This window comes from Lotus japonicus, chromosome 5 (genome assembly GCF_012489685.1).
Source record: "Lotus japonicus ecotype B-129 chromosome 5, LjGifu_v1.2".
In the NCBI taxonomy this organism is placed as follows: Eukaryota; Viridiplantae; Streptophyta; class Magnoliopsida; order Fabales; family Fabaceae; genus Lotus; species Lotus japonicus.
Window position 1 is genome coordinate 31,303,524 of NC_080045.1, and position 22,222 is coordinate 31,325,745.

The window sequence follows — 22,222 nt, forward strand, 5'->3', positions numbered from 1 at the left end:
TAATAATAATAATAATAATGATAACATGTGTATGCGGATATGGGCCGGTTGGGTACTATAGTGCCCATACCCGCACTCATACCCTATATTTTTTGCGGGTAATTATCTATACTCAACCTCATACCCATTTAGCGGTTTTTAACCCTACCCATAGTGAGTATTTTTTGCGGGTACGCTATGATTTTGAGACTCATTGTCATCCATAGATTTAGATTTTGGCAAAGATGGATAGCTTCCTGTAATGACATTGAATTGTCTAAAGGTGGAGAGCTTCGAGTTGCTACCCACGTGAGTATGGAGACGGGTACATGTAATTTTTAAAAACGCGGGTATGGAGATGGTACTATAGTACCTACCCATTGTCATCCATACTTAGTTGGAATAAACACAATAATGTTATACTTTATGATATATCTTACACAATCCTGATTTGTGCTACTACCACATTAATTTTTTTTTAAGATTAATATGTTGATAATTTCTTATATCTATGATTTGTGTTATCGTCTTCATATTTACGAAGAATGTGAAACGAGTTCCTCTTGGTCTCAATCGGGCTTAGAAGAGAAGTCTTTATGTCCACTTTACTCATCAATTCTGACTTATCTATTTCATTCGTTGTTTAATATATTTTTAATAATCAAAGTATTAATTAATGTATCAAATACAATAGACATATTTCCCGTGCAACGCGCGGGTAAAAAACACTAGTTTTTTTTTTTAAATCTTATGATAAAATTTATTTAATTCAATAAATTCACTTTTTTTCTTTTTCTAAAAAACATGTTTTTAGAACAAATTTATCAAACAAGTTATTGTTTTTTTATTTCCAAAATTGTTTTTAAAATCTTACCAAGCTAAAAAAATATTGTAGTTCTTAAAAATAATTTTACAAAACAGTTTTGAAAATGAGAAAGTTGAACACACAATCAAACATGCCCTTAAGCAACCCGGGAGAGAAGAGAAGCGAATTTGGATCCTCTCGTGCAAACTTTTTCCTCCAGCCCCTCCAACAGTAATATTAACCGTTTGATGGATCCAAGGGTTTAGATAATTCAAGTATTGAAATTATAGTAATTATATTCTGAAAATTATCTCAGCCATAAAATTAATCAAATGGTTGAAATTAAATAGGGATTAATCAATGAAAATCCCAATGAGTCCGCCTTCGTTCTCCTTCGTTCCTCACCGTTGTCGCCGTAGTTCCGACCTTCCCCACCCTCTACCGGTGGAATTGGTGAACGAGACTAGTTGGTTTTTATTCTTAGCACCATCCACAGGTTAAATCTATGATCTATCAATTATCTTCCTTGCATTTTATCCAATTCTGGTATCTGCAACTTTAATTTGCCCCTTTTTCTGCACTTTTTTGACAGACAGAGAACAATAAACTTAAAGAATTCTTGGGATTGGTAAGTGTAGGCAAATTTTGTTAATTTCATACTAAGGAGAAGGATTTTTTGCGTGTTATTTCTGCACCGCTGGATGCATCTGATGGCTGTCTTTTGATGTCTGAAATTATTTTAGTCATAGCTCGGTCGAAACTCCATCGCACTCACCGCGTTGCTGCTAGTCCTCCCCCATCCCCACCCTAATCGCGGAGGTACATTCTGGTTTTGAATATCCTGTGCAAGTTTGAACCAAAGCTCTGGTTTTTTTCTGAATGGAGGGTGCTTGGATCCTCACAGTTCAAGGAAGATAGAGAGCCTTGCTTTACTTTTCTTTTTCATTTAAACTCTATGTTTGCATTGGATTTTGGTAAATCCTCTCATTTGTGTGATAGCATTAGTTCCTGTAGTGTTCATTGATGATAAGATAACACCATGATATATTATTGTCTCACCAAGATATATTATATTATTGTTCATTCAAAAATTGATCTCATAGAATGAGGCATGCCTTCCATCCTAGTTTGATTGGACTGTCTCACTTTTGTTCCTAATTGTTGTCACCATTGCAGGCACCTAGTTCACCAATTTTTGAATTGTGGCAGCTGCAAATGGCGTCGAGCTTGCAGAAGATTGATGGGGATGAGACTGTCCTCTTGCGTGTCACTCATTCAAATCTCAAAACTTTCAACCCTGACATCCGCTTCTCGCTTCAGGTCCCCTTCGTTTCCTTTCCTTTCCTTATCAGTCCCAAGCTCTGCTCTCTTCATCTTTTCCCCTATTTTTTTATTAAAAAATCTAAAGGCTTTTTTATTTTTGGATAGCTGACAGTGGAAGCCGTGAAAGAAAAGCTGTGGAAAAAATGTGGCACTTCCGTGAACTCGATGCACCTCGAGCTTTACGACGACACTCACGTCAAAATCACTGATCTCACTGATAACTCCAAACCCCTTGGATTCTATTCGCCTCTGGATGGGTTTGCATTTTTATCACTCTTTAAATTTTTTTTTTGGTACTCTTTGCACATGCTTTAGTTGTTTTCATTCATAATTAAATTTGTTACCAAAAAAAGAAAATCATATTCACACATTATTTACTTTTAGTCTTTAGTGTTAAGCAAAATTCGTGTTTTTAGTCTCTAAAATGTACATTTTTTTGCATGAATTAATAATATATAAAACATAGGTTATTTTCAAAAAAGAATTTAATAAGAATTAACAAAAATATAATTAAGTCTTCCTTTTTAAAAAAAATGCGTTCTTCTCATCTTGTTCTTGACATTTGAATGAGATTTAATGGGTGTTTTTTGTCTTTTTTTTTTCTCTGAAATTAGGTGACAATTTTGATTGTTTTTCCCGAAGTGTGTATTTAGCAAGAACTTTTTATTTTGGCAGGAATATTGTTGTTGTGTATTTGGATGAAAAGTTGAAAATTTCTGCCGATTTGAATTTATGATCAAGGCTATACCGATATACTGATTTGAATTTATGTTAATTTGCCATTTCAATTTTCTGGGGTCAGTGTTTGCTGAGTTGGGTTGGAGAGTGGTGTTTGGGTTTATGGTTGCTGCTTTATTTTCAAATTCAGGGGAGTAACTGGGTTGCATGTTTGTTACTTCATTGAATTTGTGAGAGCACCAGTTTTTACTTTCTTCATCTGTCTTAATTTGCATCCATTGTTATTTGAATTATTCAACATGGTTGGTTTGTTCATCAATATGTTTGGTTAGTGTTTTTATTATCCTGTGGCAGGTTTCGTTTGCATGTTGTGGATCTTGATCCATCTTCTGTTACTTCCGGTGGATGGCTGGAAGATACTTCATTGGTGGAAAAATACCAAATTTCTGAAGAAGCCTTCAATAAACGAGAAGGCATGCCCCTCTCTTACTTCTTTTATAGGGTGAAGCGTGCATGTATAAACAAATATCTATATTTAATGTTATTGTGATAATGGATAATTAATAAAACCAATATTTTTCTTTGAAGTATGGTTTCACGTGTGCCTTAAAGTAAAGGATATGGAATAAAAAATAGAAACTATTAAATGAAAGGTAGGAGCATTTCATGTCTTGAAATCCTAAAGACCTTTAAGATCCTCCCTTCTTTAAGTAATTGTTGAAGAGTAATAAATGCTATTTTTTTTAAGGGTATATCTAACAAAAGCCTTATAGATAATATAAATTCGATAAAAGTCAAAATATGTACTTATGTGGACAGGGCATACTTTTTAGTTCATTGAATAACATGGACAAATTAGTCTTTTCGAAGCCCTTGAAGTGTGATTTTGATCATTATTGGTAAAATCACGTTGTTACCCTTTGAATGGATGATGGTTGACTGTGGTTTGTTTGTCTTGTGAACCTTTTCTCCTTACATTTTTCTTTCTTTATTTCTGTCAATTCTGTGTTTTGTTGTTTTTTAAGTGGTACCTGTTACATGTACCTAGAATTGCTCAAATAAAATTTGTATGTTTCAATCCAATTAAAGAATTATATAGATGCTGTCAAGATACCTGCTTATGGCTTATCCATGTAACTTTTTTTTTACTCATCCTGTTTTATTGAGGGAATATCAATATCCACTGGGTCTTGTTGCTTATTTTATGTGTTTTTCTATGCTGCATTAGGGACTTTCAGAAAATATAAGGAGAAATTGACTTCCCAAATTCCATCAAATGTTGAAGCAAAGGTAAACATTTGATTAATGTCTGCATTGTTAATTGCATGTACTGCAAAGAATTATTGGCTATATTAGAGTTTCTCATGTCTATTATTGGAGATGGGCCCATGTGTTTGCTTCTGGGTAATGGACACTTCCATTGATTTGGCATTCATTTCACAGATACCAGACAACTACATGGAAGACCTCTGTGTTGATATCAAGGTTTGTCAGTTATTATGCCTATGCTTTGTTTGTTTTCTATTTTACTAACGATTTATATTGTTGTGTAGTTTTTTTTCCCTTCATATAGTCATTGAAATTATACTGTTTAGGTGGAAAATTGTACAGAGATACTAAAAGCAGTTTGAGGTTAGATTGATATGAGATTTGGTAATAGATGCGTGTAAACCACTAACCTAATATTCTTTTTCTCATTTATACTAATAATGTGGCCATGTACTAATGTAGTACAAACAAGCCTACCCAAATAAGAGTACTAGCATAATAGGGCCCCTAATTTGATGGAAATCTTACATTCTAATACTCATCCTCAATCTAAAGCTTAAGTTCCAAATGTCAAGGTCCAGTTATCTCCAAAACATAAGCTTTCAACAGAGGCTCAGGATTGGATTTATATATCTATTGGAAAATAATAGGTAAATGCTGTTCTAATTTATTCCTCAGCCAAAGGCTGGTATTTATAGAGAGGATACAATTATTACTCCTTGAATTAAGGAGAGAATTACTACTCCTTGAATTAAGGAGAAAATTATTACATATAAAAAAGTCAATAATAGAATCTCTAGAATTGACTGGAAAACAATAAATACTGATATATTTTCCAACACCCCCCCTCAAGTTGGTGCATAGATATCTATCATGCCCAACTTTTCTATCAAATGCTCAAAGGTAGGTCTTGCCAAGCTCTTGGTCAGGATATCCGCTGTTTGCTTATTAGAGTAGAGTACACATTTACTCTGATTAAGAAGTTAGTTACTGTTAGTAGTATAGTTAATATTTGAGTTAGTTACATTCTGTTAGAATGAGCTGTCAATACAGCTGTCATGTGAGCTGTCATTACAGCTGTCACATAACTGATTCTGTTAGAGTTGGTAGCTTGCTTAGCAAGCCTTGTATTCTCTATAAATACTGAGATCACTCATTGTAATCTTTACCTTTTCAATCAATGAAATTCAGTTGAAGATTTTCAACATGGTATCAAGAGCTGAGTACGATCCTTGAAGATCTCTCTCTCTAGATTTTCGTTTTTTTTTTTTTTCCTCTTTCTTCTTCATCACCATGGCTGATGAAGGTCATGCACCAGAAACTGCAGTTCCTGTTCCAGTTGCAGTTCTTCAACCACAATTGGCTTCTTCTTCTCTGGTTCACAAGCTCGTTCTGAAGCTTGATGATTCCAATTTTCTCTCATGGAAGCAGCACGTTGAAGGCATCGTTAGAACTCATCGATTGCAGAATTTTCTTGTTCATCCTGATATTCCTCCTCGATTTCTCAGTGAGGAGGATCGCGTGAATGCAGTAGAGAATCCTGCATATCAGGTATGGGATCAACAGGATTCTGCTTTGTTCACCTGGCTTCTCTCGTCTCTGTCTTCATCAGTGCTTCCAACCGTTGTCAACTGCACTCAGTCCTGGCAGATCTGGGAAGCTGTGCTTGATTTCTTTCAAGCACAATCGCTTGCACAATCGACGCAGCTGCGATCGGAATTGAGATCCATAACCAAGGGATCGAAGACTGCTTCTGAGTTCCTCAAGCGAATCAAGGCCATCGTCAATGCTCTGCTCTCGATCGGAGATCCTGTATCGTTTCGCGAGCACCTTGAAGCGATTTTTGATGGTCTTCCCGACGAGTATAGTCATCTCATGACTATCATCTACAGTCGCGAGTTCCCTTGCACGATCTCGCAAGCTGAAGCTATGGTTATCGCGCATGAAGCGTGTCTTGAGCGTTCTCGCACGCGTCAGTTGAGTGCGAATCCTCCGTCAGCGCTCCTTTCTCAAGCTGCTTCACCGGCGACGCAACCTGCACCGGTGTCATCGTCTTCTTCATCAACATCGTCGCCGACGACCTCTGAGGCTAACTATGCTTCAGGTTCCTCTGAAAACTCCTACGATGATCGTTCCTACGATAATCGCGGCAGTTATGGCGGTTCTCGTGGCGGTTACGGTGGTCGCAACGGCAGTAACAACTCTCGCGGTGGACGAGGAGGAAATCGAAGTGTTCAATGCCAGATTTGCAAGAAGTATGGGCATGATGCTAGTATTTGCTACCATCGTGGTTCATCATCTGGTTCTACTGGTTCTACTGGCATGTTTGGCTTGCAGCCAACTGGTTTTGGTATGCCACTGCCTATGCATTCTCAGATGTTGCCTCAGTTTGGCTTCTCTCCATTTTGTGGTGTTCCACAATTTGGTGTACCTTCTCAGTTTGGTACATCACAGTATGGAGGCTTTCCAAACATGTTTGGTCAATTTCCTCAAGGTTTAGGCATGGGAAATTTTGCTCAGCAGTTTGGTTTCCAACCATCTGGAGGATCACAGTGGAACTCTTCTCAGTTTTCTGGTGGATCAAGACCTGGAAATCCTCCAGTTAGAGCTCCACAGGCTATGCTTACTGGACCTACTTCATCTACTACTGGTACTAACACTCCTGCTGCAGCAAATCTTAGCTCATGGTTTCCAGATTCTGGAGCTACACATCATGTTACCAATGATGCCTCAGTTGTTTCTGACAGTGTTTCCCTAAATGGTAATGATCATATCTATATGGGAAATGGACAAGGTTTGCCTATTATTTCTGTTGGACATGCCTCTTTTCCATCTCCTTATCATAAACACACTACACTCACTATGAATAATCTGCTTCTAGTTCCTAACATCACCAAGAACTTAGTTAGTGTAAGCAAGTTTGCTCGTGATAATCATGTCTTTTTTGAGTTTCACTCATCCTATTGTGTTGTCAAATGTCAGGAAACTTCTAGGGTTTTGCTCAAAGGAACTGTTGGTCCTGATGGTTTATACAATTTTGAAGGGATGCATGTTCCAACCCTTCCTCCAGCTTCATCTGTTTCATCTACATCTGTTTCACCAGTAGCTACTCCATCTGTCTTTTCTGCTTCAGTTCCTTTGTCCAATGTACCTAGTGCTAGCTCATCTTCAAGTGTACCTAGTGCTAGTTCATTTTCTCTTGTGTCTTCTGTTAATAATGTAGATCCTACTGCCTATGACTTGTGGCATTGTAGGCTAGGTCATCCTCATCATGAGGCTTTACATTCTGCTTTGTCCAAATGTAATATATCATTGTCTAATAAAGCAAAATTTTCTAAATATTCAGCTTGTTGTGTAGCAAAGTCTCACAAGTTACCCTCTTCCTCTTCTACTACTGTTTATGCTACACCTTTAGAGCTTGTTTTTGCTGACTTATGGGGTCCTTCCTCCATTGAGTCTTCTTGTGGTTACTCTTATTTTTTGACTTGTGTTGATGCTTACTCTCGTTTCACATGGATTTATCCACTTAGGCACAAATCTGAAACTTCCTCTGTTTTTCTTAAGTTCCAAGCTATGGTAGAGTTAAGGTTTAATCTGAAAATAAAGGCTGTCCAAACAGATAATGGCACTGAATTTAAACCTTTACAATCTCATTTTGCTAAGCTTGGCATAGTGCATCGATTGACATGCCCCTACACACACCATCAAAATGGTAGTGTTGAAAGGAAGCATCGCCATATCATAGAAACTGGCCTTTCATTACTTGCATTTGCTAAAATGCCTTCTCAATACTGGGATCATGCATTCCTGGCTGCAGTTTTTCTTATTAATCGTCTTCCTACTGCTGTTTTGGCCAATGAGACTCCTTATTTCAAGTTGTTCAAGACTCTTCCTGATTACAAGATACTTAGGGTGTTTGGTTGTGCTTGTTATCCTCACTTGAGGCCTTATACACACTCTAAGCTGTCACTCAGGTCCAAGGAGTGTGTGTTTGTTGGTTACTCATCATCTCATCAAGGGTACAAATGCATGGATGGTGATGGTAGGATTTTTGTGTCAAGGGATGTTATTTTTGATGAAGTTAAATTTCCCTATCCTACCCTGTTTTTCTCTGCTGGGTCTGATTCATCTGCACAAGGAATCCCTTCAGAAATTCCTGTTTTAGCTCCTCAAGTTCCTGTTCAGCAACAGCAGCCTTTTCAAGGTCAAGACTCAGTTGCAGCCTCTTCTTCTGGAAATTTTTCTCAGGGTGAAGCTTCTGTTCAGCAACAATCTCCACCTACACCAGCAGCTACTGCCACTGAAGTAGCTGAAGTAGCTTCGACTGGTTCTTCCTCTTCTGCTCCTATTCCTCAGCCAGTGGGAAATACTCACCCTATGCAGACAAGAGCAAAATCTGGCATAGTCATGCCCAGATTATTTCCAACTTTACTGCTCACTCAAGCTGAGCCAGCTACCACCAAGCAAGCTCTCAAAGATCCTAAGTGGTTAGCTGCAATGAAGGCTGAATATGATGCATTGCTTGCTAACAATACATGGACATTGGTTCCACTTCCCAAGGATAGGAAGCCAATTGGTTGTAAATGGGTTTTTAGGGTGAAGGAAAATGCAGATGGCACCATCAATAGGTATAAGGCCAGACTTGTGGCCAAAGGTTACCATCAAGTCAAGGGGTTTGATTATTCAGAAACCTCTTCCCCTGTGGTGAAGCCTATAACTATTAGGCTCATTCTTTCCCTTGCCATTACTAAGAGGTGGCATATTCATCAACTTGATGTGAATAATGCCTTTTTAAATGGAGCTCTTCAAGAGGAGGTATACATGCAGCAACCAAGTGGATTTCAGCATGAAGACAAATCTCTTGTTTGCAGACTTAACAAAGCTCTTTATGGCCTTAAACAGGCCCCAAGAGCTTGGTTTGACAGATTGAAGTCAGCCCTTGTGAAGTATGGTTTTAAACCAAGTAGATGTGATCCATCTCTCTTCACTTTCTACACTCCAACTTGCTGCATCTACATACTAGTCTATGTAGATGATATTATCATTACAGGCAATTCCTTGCCTCTGGTTCAGAAAGTAGTGCAGAACCTCAACTCTGAATTTTCCTTGAAGCAATTAGGCCAACTTGACTACTTTCTTGGTGTTCAAGTGCATCATCTTCAGGACAGGTCCTTGCTTTTGACACAAACTAAATATATCACTGACCTTCTTGAAAGGGCAGAAATGGGAGAGGCCAAGGGGATCTCTACTCCCATGGTTAGTGGAGCAAAACTCAGCAAATATGGAGCAGATTACTTTGCTGACCCAACTCTCTATAGATCAATAGTTGGTGCTCTCCAATATGCAACTTTAACAAGACCTGAGATTAGCTTTGCAGTTAACAAAGTCTGTCAGTTTCTAAGTCAGCCTCTAGAAGAGCATTGGAAGGCTGTTAAAAGGATCCTAAGATACCTTAAGGGTACTCTCTTTCATGGCCTGCACCTCAAGCCTTGTAGTTTGCACACTCCAGTCCCTCTTGTGGCCTTTTGTGATGCAGATTGGGGATCAGATCCTGATGACAGGAGATCCACCTCAGGCTCTTGTGTCTTTTTTGGTCCCAACCTTGTCTCTTGGAGCTCAAAGAAGCAAACCCTGGTGGCTAGATCGAGTACTGAAGCCGAATACAGGAGCCTAGCTAATACCTCTGCTGAACTGTTGTGGGTTCAGTCTCTTTTGCAGGAGTTGCAGATTCCTTTTTCTCCTCCTAGGGTGTTTTGTGATAACATGGGTGCAGTGGCTTTGACTCATAACCCAGTTCTTCACACTCGCACTAAACATATGGAGCTTGACATCTTCTTTGTGAGGGAAAAAGTTCTCAACAAGTCTCTTTTTGTGCATCACATTCCTTCTGTTGATCAGCTGGCAGATTTGTTTACCAAGGCTCTATCACCACTTCGTTTTGAAACTCTTCGTGGCAAACTCAATGTGATTGAGAAATCACTTTCTCCCCCACCTTGAGTTTGAGGGGGCCTATTAGAGTAGAGTACACATTTACTCTGATTAAGAAGTTAGTTACTGTTAGTAGTATAGTTAATATTTGAGTTAGTTACATTCTGTTAGAATGAGCTGTCAATACAGCTGTCATGTGAGCTGTCATTACAGCTGTCACATAACTGATTCTGTTAGAGTTGGTAGCTTGCTTAGCAAGCCTTGTATTCTCTATAAATACTGAGATCACTCATTGTAATCTTTACCTTTTCAATCAATGAAATTCAGTTGAAGATTTTCAACATTGCTGACTCGAAGTCACAAAAGGTAGACATATGATTCCAGCATCTAACTTCTCCTTTATGAAATGCCGATCAATCTCAATATGCTTGGTTCTGTCATGTTGAACTGGGTTATGAGCTATGCTAATAGCAGCTTTACTGTCGGTATAATTTCAATGGAAGCTCAATTTTCATCTTAAGTTCTTCTAGGACTCTGAATCCATAATCCATAATCCTTCACAAATACCTTGAGCCATAGCTCTAAACTGAGCTTCTGCACTACTTCTTGCCACAACTCCTTGTTTCTTGCTCCTCCATGTCACAAGATTACCCCAAACATAGGTACAATATCCAGAGGTTGATCTTCTATCTGTGACTGAGCCTGCCCAATCAGCATCGGTGAAGATAGACACATTTCTTTCACTAGTCTTCTTAAAAAATAAGCCTTTTCCAGGATTTCCCTTCAAATATCTCAGTATCCTATAGACTGCCTCAAGATGTTCCTCAAAAGGAGAATGCATGAACTGACTCACTACACTAACTGAGAATGCAATATCAGGTCGAGTGTGTGACAAATAAATCAGTTTCCCAACCAATCTTTGGTATCTTCCAGTATCAACGGGAACACTACCTTCTTCCCAAAGTTTAGCATTAGGATCCATAGGGGTATCTGCTGGACGACATCCACTCATTCCTGTTTCTTTCAATAAGTCTAGAATGTATTTCTGCTGTGAAACCACAATACCATTCTTTGATCGAGCAACCTCCATTCCAAGAAAATATCTCATGGGTCCTAAGTCCTTGATTTCAAAGTCTACTACTAATTTCTCTTTTACTCTTGCCATTTCAACTGTATCATCTCCAGTAAGGACCAATATCATCAACATAAACAATCAGGGCAGCAACTTTCCCATTGTGGGAGAATTTTGTGAATAAGGTGTGGTCAGCCTGTCCTTGAATGCACCCTTGTTTCTTCACGGACTGAGTGAATTTTTCAAACCAAGCTCTAGGGGACTGCTTTAATCCATACAAAGACCTATTTAGTTTGCATACATTTGGTCCAAATTTGCTTTCAAAGCCAGGAGGAATCTCCATATATACTTCTTCTTCTAGATCACCATTAAGAAACGCATTCTTAACATCCAATTGATGTAGGGGCCAATCCAGGTTGGCAGCAAGAGATAAGAGAATTCGGACAGTGTTCAATTTTGCAACAGGAGCAAATGTCTCTGAGTAGTCTATACCATAGGTCTGAGTAAAGCCCTTCGCCACCAAGCGAGCCTTGTACCTTTAAATTGACCCATCTGAATTATACTTCACAGTAAACACCCATTTGCATCCAACTGTCTTCTTGCCATCTGGTAGTGTCATAACACTCCAAGTTTTGTTCTTTTCAAGAGCTTTCATCTCCTCAAGTACAGCTTCCCTCCACTTTGGAATTTCTAGAGCAACCTGGACATTTTTTGGAATTTCTACACTAGACAATTTTGAGGTGAAGGCAGACAGAGATGAAGACAAATTTGAATATGATATAAAATTGGAAATAGGGTGTTAGTGCAAGATCTAACAGGTTTTCTAATGGCAACAAGATCATCTATATCAGGATACAAAATACGACTCTCAGAAACAGAGATAGACTTACCTTTCATTTTCTTAGGAGGTTGATCATTCCCCGGTTCAGATTCCTGACAGTGTTGAGATGTGGACTCATTCCTTTCTTTGTGGTGCTTTTTCACATAAACCTTCCCTTTCCAAGTCCTGTTTCCTACTTCAAATTTGTTCTCTTTAAGTGACTCATTATTTTGTGGCATTTTAATTAGATCATCATCATCCCTATTGTCAAGATTCTCATTGGTTTCTTCATGAGAAAATGTAGGCTCTGATTCCCCAAGTTCCTTACTCATAACAGGAGTAGGATCAGATAGAGTATCTTGGCCATTTTCTGTTGGTGCAGAACTATAAGTCTTAGAGCTTTGTGGTACAGGCAAAGATAATTTATTTAAAAAACTCATGTCCTCAATTTGAAACGAGTCTTCCTTTATATCCCCCCCTTGAAGATGAGTGTCATTAAACTCATTTTCTTGTTTTTTGGATCAAAACATTTATACCCCTTTTGGGTTGGGGAGTATCCAACAAAAACACATTTTATAGCACGTGGTTCAAGTTTTCCAACATTTTTATGTTCATGAACAAAGGCTATGCAACCAAAGATTTTTAATGTCAAATCAGTTGAAACACGAGTACTAGGAAAACATTCTTTGAAAGTATTAATTGGAGTTTGGAAATTGAGAACTTTGGAGGGCATTCTATTAATTAAATATGCCGCTGTTAAAACAGCTTTGCCCCACAAATAGTTTGGTACTTTACTTGAGAAAAGTAATGCTCTAGCAACCTCCAATAAATGTCTATTTTTTCTTTCAGCAACTCCATTTTGTTGAGGAGTATTAGGACATGAACTTTGATGTACAATCCCATTTTTTAGGAAAAAATCTTCCAAAATAGTGTTAAAATATTCTTTGCCATTATCACTTCTAAAGACTTGAATATTTGTTTGATATTGGTTCTGCACCATTGTACAAAAATCCTTTACAGCCTGACAAACATCTGATTTCCCCTTTAACAAGTACACCCAACATACTCTTGAATGGTCATCTATAAATGTGATGAACCATTTTTTAAGAGAAAGTGCACTTGTACGGTTAGGGCCCCAAACATCACTGTGAACAATAGAAAAAGGTTTTGATGGTTTATATGGCTGTATTGGAAATTGGGAACGATGATGCTTTGCAAACTCACATGCTTCACATTTAAGCAAAGAAAGGTTCTTATTATAAAATAACTTAGGAAACAAGTGTTTTAAGTAATGAAAACTAGGATGACCTAATCGTAAATGCCATAACATAACGCGGTCATCATTATTATTCAAAACAAAAAAAGATTCAAAGCAGGAACTTATTGTTTTTGGAGGTAGTTATGATGCAGATCCAATGTCAAGGTAGTAGAGTCCTCCACTCTCCTTAGCACTGCCAATCATCTTCCCCGAGTTCAAATCCTGAAAGACACAGTGAGAACGGAAAAAATTGGTTTGACAATTTATATCTCGGGTTAATTTACTAACAGACATTAAATTACAGGATAAGTTTGGAACATGAAGGACATCGTTAAGAGTTAACACTGGAGACAACACAACTGACCCTTTACCTGCAATGGCTGAAAAAGAGCCATCTGCAATTTTTATTTTTTGATTACCTGCACATGGACTATATGAAGAAAACAAGGTGGATTCACCTGTCATGTGATCCGAGGCACCTGAATCTAATATCCAAGTATGACTGGGACTGACACTAAGACATGCAGAATTACCTTTTGTTGCTATAGAGCAAGAAGGGGTTGAAGACTCGAGGAGTTTGAGCAGTTTGTCTAGTTGTTCCGTAGTGAGCGGAAGCTGAGTCGAAGAGGATTGCTGCCCTTGATCAGAATTACTTGCTTGAAATGCACGACCACCTTTCTTCTTCCAGTTAGGAGGTTTTCCTATGAGCTTCCAACAATTTTCACACGTGTGCCATTCGCGCTTGCAGTGATCGCACCAAGGAACTTTGTCTGACCTTTTTCCCTCGACGAGGTTCCTAGTAGCCAGAGCAGAGCCTTCAGATTCAAAACTTCGTGGTGTCTTGCCCATCATAATTCCTTGTCGTGCCTCCTCCCTTCTGATTTCTGCAAAAGTCTCACGAAGAGTTGGCAATGGTATTTTTCCTAAAACTCGACCCCTTACCTCATCAAGGTCTGTATTTAGCCCAGCAAGAAACATGAAGACACGATCATTTTCTTGCCTCTTGAGAAACAGAACACTATCTTCTGTACACCTCCAATTGTCATCATAACAGAGATCTAATTCTTGCCACAGGGTCAACAACTCATTGTAATAAGCAGTTACACTCCTGTCACCTTGTTTAGCCTGCCATAACTTTGATTTTAAACCAAAAATTTGGGAGGAGTTTTGAATATCAGAGTATGTTTCCTTAACAGCTTCCCACACTTCCTTTGCAGAAGGCAAAAACATGTAAGGCTTACCTATTCCAGTTTCCATAGAGCTTACCAACCAAGCAATAATCAAGGAGTTTTCAGATTTCCATTGTTTGTAACGAGGGTCTCCGCTTGTTGGTTCAGCTACTGCTCCTGTTAAAAAACCAAGCTTCCCTTTGCTATCCAATACCAAGCGAACGGTTTGGGCCCATTCATTATAGTTCTTCCCATTCATCTTAGGAATATTGACCTTGAGGGAGTATGAGGAACCCTCTTGGTCATTGCAACCTATATTGACATTACCGTCACTGTTTGCGACGAACTTTGGTGTGCCATCTCCACGACCACCACCATTACCGCGGCCACCGCCGTCTCCTTTGCCACCGCCATCACCGCTGTTGACGCCCGAGTCAAGTGATTGTTCGCCGTGGTTGGCTGTGGATCCGGTGTAGGCCTCTGCTATGGAGGGCCACCTATTGCGACCTGCCATAGGAGGCTAAATGGGTATGTGAAACGGGTCGGGGAAGGAAATAGGTTGATCAGACTAGCTGTGGAAAGCTCTACAGTAGAAGTCCCAACCTAGGGCTCTTGATACCATATTGGAAAATAATAGGTAAATGCTGTTCTAATTTGTTCCTCAGCCAAAGGCTGGTATTTATAGAGAGGATACAATTATTACTCCTTGAATTAAGGAGAGAATTACTACTCATTGAATTAAGGAGAAAATTATTACATATAAAAAAGTCAATAATAGAATCTCTAGAATTGACTGGAAAACAATAAATACTGATATATTTTCCAACAATATCTAATATGTACCTTCATGCAAGGAGCTTTTGGGGCTTGAAGTATAGACCATCATTGCATAATTCAAAGAAATTCAACTTAATATGAAGAATGGGGAGTGGCAATAGAGACTTAAACACCATGTCAAGGACTAAGTATTCCAAAATCTTAAGTTGTTAGGTTTATAAATCGAACAACACATAAACATATTAATGAAAATAACCTATATATAATATGGGATCTGTCGACCATAGATGGAAAGAATAATCATGAATCAAGACAATAAGCAATATGAGCACGAGCACCATTGGGAAAAAAACACAGTATTAGAGAATACCAAGTGGAGACTCAAAGAAGTCCCACATTGAGTAGATTAGCTAGTGTACAATGTATATATAATAAAGAACACACACACCCATTGCCTTAAGCCTATGGTTTTGTGGTGGTGTGTGGTTCTAACTTACAATTTTAACACACATTAAGACAGCTGGAATAATGCATTAAAAGAGCTGGTTGGTTTGCATCCGATAGAGGAACAGACATTGGTGGATATAGTGTCACTGAAATTTCCCAGAGCAAGGCTAAAGCTTCTCCAAACAGTAATGTGGAAGTTTCAAATGGCAAAACTGACCTCAATTTTTGAATGTATTATTCTCTTTGGAAATTGAATCTAACTTGAAAACATCTCCAAACGGCTTAAAGATTGTTTGTGCTTGAACATAGAGAATCGGTACATGTGTGGCCTGGAATAATGTGCAGCCTAAGACAATGCTGCTAGAAATGGAAACAGCCTAATGAGGGCTGAATATCTCAGACTAAGAGATGGTATTAATTTCAGCCAATTAAGTTTGCAACCTGTCGATCTTGGTAGGTATTGGCCTTTTAAACACCTGCTAGTATCGAGGGTTGAAATGGATCTCCGTCAGGAGAAATCACCACTGGTATGGTTCGGCCTTGGTAACTATTGCATTGTCCCCAGCTGGATGAAGACAACCAAAACATCATAACTTGCCTTTCTGATTGTTTTACCCAAAAATATAATTATCCCCAATCTTCTTCTTGCCTATCTTGGTGTCAACATAAATGCCAAACTACTGTTGTATTGTCCCCACCTCTTGATGAGCTGTCTCCTCCCCTGATGAGGTGTCTCATCCCCCACACTCGAGTCTTGTATTCATATTGTGCTCTATTAACCTTGGACAAACATAACCAAACAGATCACAATTTGCTTTGCCTGGTTGTTGAACCCAAAACAGAATTTTCCCCAATACTCTTCCTGCCCATCTAGGTAGCAACATCAAATGCTACACTACTGTTGCCTTCCCCCATACCACAGTCTTGTATGCATCTTGCATACAATGCTCTATTTACCTTGAACATGTATCCATATAGCCAGATGAATCATAATGTTTTTAGCAGTTCGTCGGATATAATTTTTTTAGATCTTACAATTTATATCAAGTATCTAGAGTTAGTCTTATAACAAATAGGTACTGACTAATGATATGATATCGCTTGCTAGCACTAGACTGTAAGCTCAGTTACTGCAATGTTTAGATGAATTATGAAGAGTACTTATTTCTAGGATACTTAGGTCATGTGTGTTTTTCTTTGGTTGTCTTAACTCTTAATTATGATTCATGCATTTTTTTCATTTTTGTATGGTTGAAACTTGAAAGAGTATTGTGATAAGAACCCTTGGAGAACCAGACCACAAAAGCTAGCCGTTGTAGTTGGATACCTTATAAACCTCACAGCAATTAGGTCCTAATATATTGATAGCATCTGGATCAGTGAATCGAACAAAATAGAAGAACATGACAACGAGATGAAATCTCTTATTGAAAGAAGAAAATGATTGGTTACAATCACTACAAAACTGATTCCATTTCCAGAATGATCTCCCCAACTACCTCCTCATTTCTGTTATAGAAATGTTAACTAATTTTTACAACAACCTAACTAACTGTTACAATGGTCTATTCATTCAGGCCTAAACTAGCAACTAACCATCAGCTAATAGGCCCAGGCCCGTTATCTCCTAACTCATTATATCTTCTATTATATACCTTATTAATAGGTGGTCTAAGTCTGATTCCTATCAAAACCCGCCCCTCATGGCTAATCTAATGTTCTGCAATTTTAATCAGCACCTTTGAACCTTCTGGAATTTTCCCTGAAATCCACCTCCCGGATCCCACTGTGTGAAACATGATGAACATGATAAATTATTGAAAAACAGTAATCTCCACCTCCTGAACATGATAACCTAGTATTAAGACCTTTTGTGCAATATCGGTATAGTAGCCAAACCATTACTAACTACTGCTTCAACAAGTTGCTTAAGTTCAAACTCAGCATGTTGGAACTCTAGGTCTTTAAATACTTCTGTTTTTTCTTCAATGGAAACAATATCATCATTGCCATTATCGTCCACCATGAACATTTTATTGGCTTCAACCTCTTCATAATATGGGAAATCATAATCGACCCCAGCCTTGCTAAACATTTTCAGGAGGAGCAATTTTAGCCTAGGAAGCATGGCCACCTATCTTGAAAGGAGTGTCCTCGTGTCGGTGTCCGACACTACATCGACACCCGTACTTCACATGTCGGTGTCTGAGCAAATTTTGTTTTCTTCGGCCCGAACACTTCTTGTTGGCTGGACACTTGTGGGAGACTGATATTAAAATACCCCTTCTGTTTCTTTTTAACTGTCTACAAGAGAAAAAAACACGCATATTAAGAAATGCCATTAATATTGTTAACTTTTTAGGAAAAGTATTATTCCTTTTATTTGTTTTCCTATTTTACCTCTTAAAGTGTACACTTATCTCTCCTTATTTATTCTTCTCATAAGGGCTTTATTGGAAAAAGATTAGTTAATGTTCTCTTGAAATTCTAGGTGGACAAATATATAGAAACAAATTTTTCTTTCTAAGAGGACAGTTGAAAAGAAATGGAGAGTCTCTTTTGGATTTTAAATTAACATAGGGTCAATTCCGCAGGAGTCATGCAAATACATTGGTCCCTTCCCCTCTTTTTTAGATGAATGGGGTGGTTTGGTTTATAACGTCTTTTCCTATCTACAGTCCCTCGGAGCGAGGGGTAGGCAGGTAGTACGGGCCCTCTAACTTCCAGCTATATATTGTGCAGCTCTTGCGATGCGAATGAAGGAAACTCGAAGAGCTTACTCTTACGCCCAGCCTCTTTGATTGGTAGTCGGTCAGGCTAAGCCCCTCCCACTTAGGCGGTGTCCCGGTGGCTGTGTCATGTCGTGTCCGTGTTGGAGTCAGTGTTTCATAGCCTTCCTTTGGAGAAAGACCCCTTCAACTCCCTCTTGAACCCATAACTAGAGTATTATATAGTTGGGTTGGGCAAATGTTGTCCTATCTGTACCAAGGCCTGAATAGTAGCCTATCAGAAAATAGATCCTTTGGGACTAATATCGTGTAACACATGTTTCTCTTCACTGCCAACAGCAAGCAGAATTTGGGGAAACAATTTTTGGGCTGCAACACACTTACCTAATGAGCCAGGTCCATTAGGATGAAAGTGTACCTGCTCTTTGTTGCTTCAATTTTGCCTATTGATTTTCCTTGCCATGTTGAGGAACTTTAGCTACCTGCCCTCTCATCGCGTTGGTGTTGCAAAGGTCACTGTCGTCATCTCCGCCATCGGTCTAGTGTGGGTCGCCATTCCCACACCCATTTTTGTTACTCCAAATTCTTTTCTTTACCTCTTAGATATCACCAATTCTGAATCAATATCTACTTCATTCATCTTGAACCCAAATTGATATGTTTGGGTCCATCTCTGGTTGGAACTTCTTGAGCACCGCGTTCACTAACTCCCACCATGTTGCTTTCTAGTTTCTTCTTTTCCAGCAAAACCACCAAATGAGAGTATTGCCTGCCAAAGCTTTCTCAGCCTCTGATAGCTTCTTCTCCTCAACTATACCTTAAACTTCAAAATGCTGCTTCACATTGATGAGCCACCCATAAGCCTTCATTCCATCAAATGTTGGAATAATCTTCAAGAACAATCACCCAAAGCTCCAAGATCGGAGCTCTCATACCAATTGATAGAAACTGGATCGGATTGAATAGAACAAAGAAGAAAAGGACAACGAGATGAATTCTCTTATTGAAAGAAGAAAATGATTGGTTACAATCTCTAACATTTGAGAGGTTAGTCTCTCCACAAAACTGATACAATTTCTAGAATGATCTCCCTAACTACCTCCTAGGAATGTCCACTAACTAATTGTTTCAACGAATTCGGACCCTCTCATGTGACATGACAATGTCAAGTGAAACATTGTGTCCATCCCTCTCTTCATAAATATTCAATGGGTCCCACATATTTAATACATATGAAGAGAGAGATAGACACAAAAACTTCATATGAGAGAGTTTTCACATTAGAGGATCCTGTCATAATCTAACTGTTACAATGGCCTATTCATTCAGACCCAAACTAACAAATAAATTTCCGCTAATAGGCCCAGGCCTATTATCTCCTAATTCTTTGTGTCTTCTATTATACACCTTTTTAATAGGAGGTCTAAGGCAGATTCCTATCAAATATATATTTTCATGTTCATACTACAGTAATAACTATCATATATCCATATCTGATAGTAGAAACTGAAATCAGGGAGGGAGGGAGAGAGAGAGAGAGAGAGAGAGAGAAACAGAAATGATTGTGTATATTGCTTGGTTTGTTACATCAGAAGAGGCTTCTTATATAGAAGCATGTAGCTTACAGAGCAAGCTACCAATCCTAACAGAAAGCCTAACTGCTTCTAACTGCATGTGTCCAGATGGCACTGCTTACATCACATCACACTAACTCGATATTTTATATATCATTTATATCTATTACACTTATAATATCATCTAGCTTTCATGGATTCAATCTTTTTTAATTTATTTTGTTTCTGAACTCCAACTTCAAAATATTAAGGTAGGATCCAGATGTGAAGTTGAACCTGGGGGAAAAAGGGGCGTAGTAACATTCGTTGGTCGGGCAGAACCACTGGGTCCTGGTTTCTGGGTTGGAGTACAATATGATGAACCCTTGGGCAAACATGATGGCATGTAAGTAAAATAACTATCTTTACATATATATGTAAATCAGATGAGTCCTTACTTGACTTATCATCTTAAGTTCTTAATTATTCTATGTCATTCTTTTTTTTTCCATTTAGAAACTTCAGATTATGCCTACAGTTATTTTAGAATTTCCCTTTGTTATTTTACAGGGTCAAAGGAGTACGCTACTTCGAATGCCCTCCATCTCATGGTGGAATAGTCAGGCCGGAGAAAGTGAAGGTTTGTTATAACATGCTGTAGTTGTTCTTTAATGTTGGATACTTGTCATCATTCATGGCATTTTTTTTTCCACTGATAAAAGAAAATTTATTAACACTACAAAAAATGGGAGGATTATGAATCCTCTTTAACCCAAGAACAAAGTAAAATATAAAGGAGGATATCTGCCAGATCCCAAAAAAATATGTCAAGGAAACTCCATGAAAAACTATGTGCTTTATAGCAGCAAATTCAATCTAATTGCCTATTCCTATCCCAAGTCAAATGCTGTGTGATGCTGCTCTTTTCTTGCAAATTGCACATACAAGCATATTATAAATTGACAAAACATATTATGATATATATAATATATAGCATATGCATAGCTGATAGTCTCTGTGCTTCCGTTAGTGGAAAGAAAGATTTGAAACTGATATCTTCGAGAGATAACAACTAGCACTATAACTTTGCTGTTTAAGCATATGTCGAGCATGTTTAGTTCAAAATATGCAATAACTGGAACATGATATACTACATAAAATGCAATCAATGGGGTTATACTTTAATGAGGTTCTTAGGTTTATGATTAAGACATGTACAATTTGAAATTTTGAATAATGTTAAATCATCCATTATATATTTTTGCGTGTTGTGGTTTTTGTCCTTTGACCATTGATCCTTTCGTTTCACGTTTATTTAACTGAGCTAATTTTCTAAACATTGCTATTTGGAATTTTGGATATATCTTTGATGTGCAATAGCAGGTATTATTTGACATGCTATAACGGGGTAATGAATGGTGTTATCTGACATTTTCGGAAGTAGTTAGTTAAATTTTCAACTTCTATTTTTTGTGAACTAAGATGTCATTTGCTAAACATAACAATTAGTATATTTTCCGATGTACCAAAAAACATAACAATTAGTATTGATCGTGCATTGCTAAACATTCATAGAGAATCAAACAATTAGCATTGATCGTGCAATGGCGAGACTAGGTCTAGTAGAGGCATAAAATCTTTATTTACACATATATTTTGGTCGTTTACCTTCAATTTTATATTTGATAGCATTTGTCCAAAAATTCTGATTTTTTTTCTACAAACAAATTCTTTCCAGGTTGGTGACTACCCTGAACGAGATCCCTTTGAAGAGGATGAAATATGAGTCTTAATGAAGAAGCTACTTTTAATGTGCATGGTTTTTTCTCCCTACAGTTTTCCTTTGGTAGAAGTCAAACATTAATTTGGGAAACTCGCCTTTGTTGGTATTTCAAGGTACAATATGTCAAGTTGAAAATGGGCTGCATTGCGGTTTGCGGATTTTTTGCATTTCTCTGTCGAAAGAATCCAAGTTGCAATGGGAAAAACAAAATTTGGAAGTTAATTTTTTTTTCTTGTTAAGATACAAGAATATACATTCTTCCCATACTTGTTTCCGTTATCTACACATTAAATAACTTCATGGAAATTTCTTTGCCACCCAAAATGTTCCAAAATGTTTGTTATTTAGAAACTCAATGCATTTTTTTGCTAATTTCTTCCACACTCATATAATAGAGTTTCTCTCACTTATCGCTTTTCATATTAACCAGCTACAACTCTATTACTTACAATCTTCTCTATCAAAGCATAATTTAATACTCCAATAATTGCATGATACTAGTAAAATTAAATAAGCGTACTATAAATAATTGTCATCTTACTTTTTATATCACAACCTTAAACAACAATGGTGAAAAAATAAAATGAAAAATGTAATTAATCAAATTGTTTGATTTAAATTTCAAAAAAACT

At 37.9% G+C, this 22,222-nt stretch overlaps 1 protein-coding gene across 1 annotated transcript; it reads left to right on the plus strand.

Moving 5' to 3' along the window:
* The first annotated feature begins 1,124 nt into the window (after positions 1-1,124).
* Positions 1,125-21,962, plus strand: LOC130717050 (tubulin-folding cofactor B). Its single transcript, XM_057567156.1, has 11 exons — positions 1,125-1,280; positions 1,377-1,412; positions 1,528-1,603; positions 1,961-2,104; positions 2,213-2,364; positions 3,140-3,258; positions 4,014-4,075; positions 4,229-4,270; positions 20,080-20,213; positions 20,378-20,447; positions 21,546-21,962. Exons 4-11 carry the CDS (start codon positions 2,000-2,002, stop codon positions 21,591-21,593), a joined length of 732 nt encoding a protein of 243 aa, XP_057423139.1. The 5' UTR covers positions 1,125-1,280; positions 1,377-1,412; positions 1,528-1,603; positions 1,961-1,999; the 3' UTR covers positions 21,594-21,962.
* The last annotated feature ends 260 nt before the right edge of the window (positions 21,963-22,222 follow it).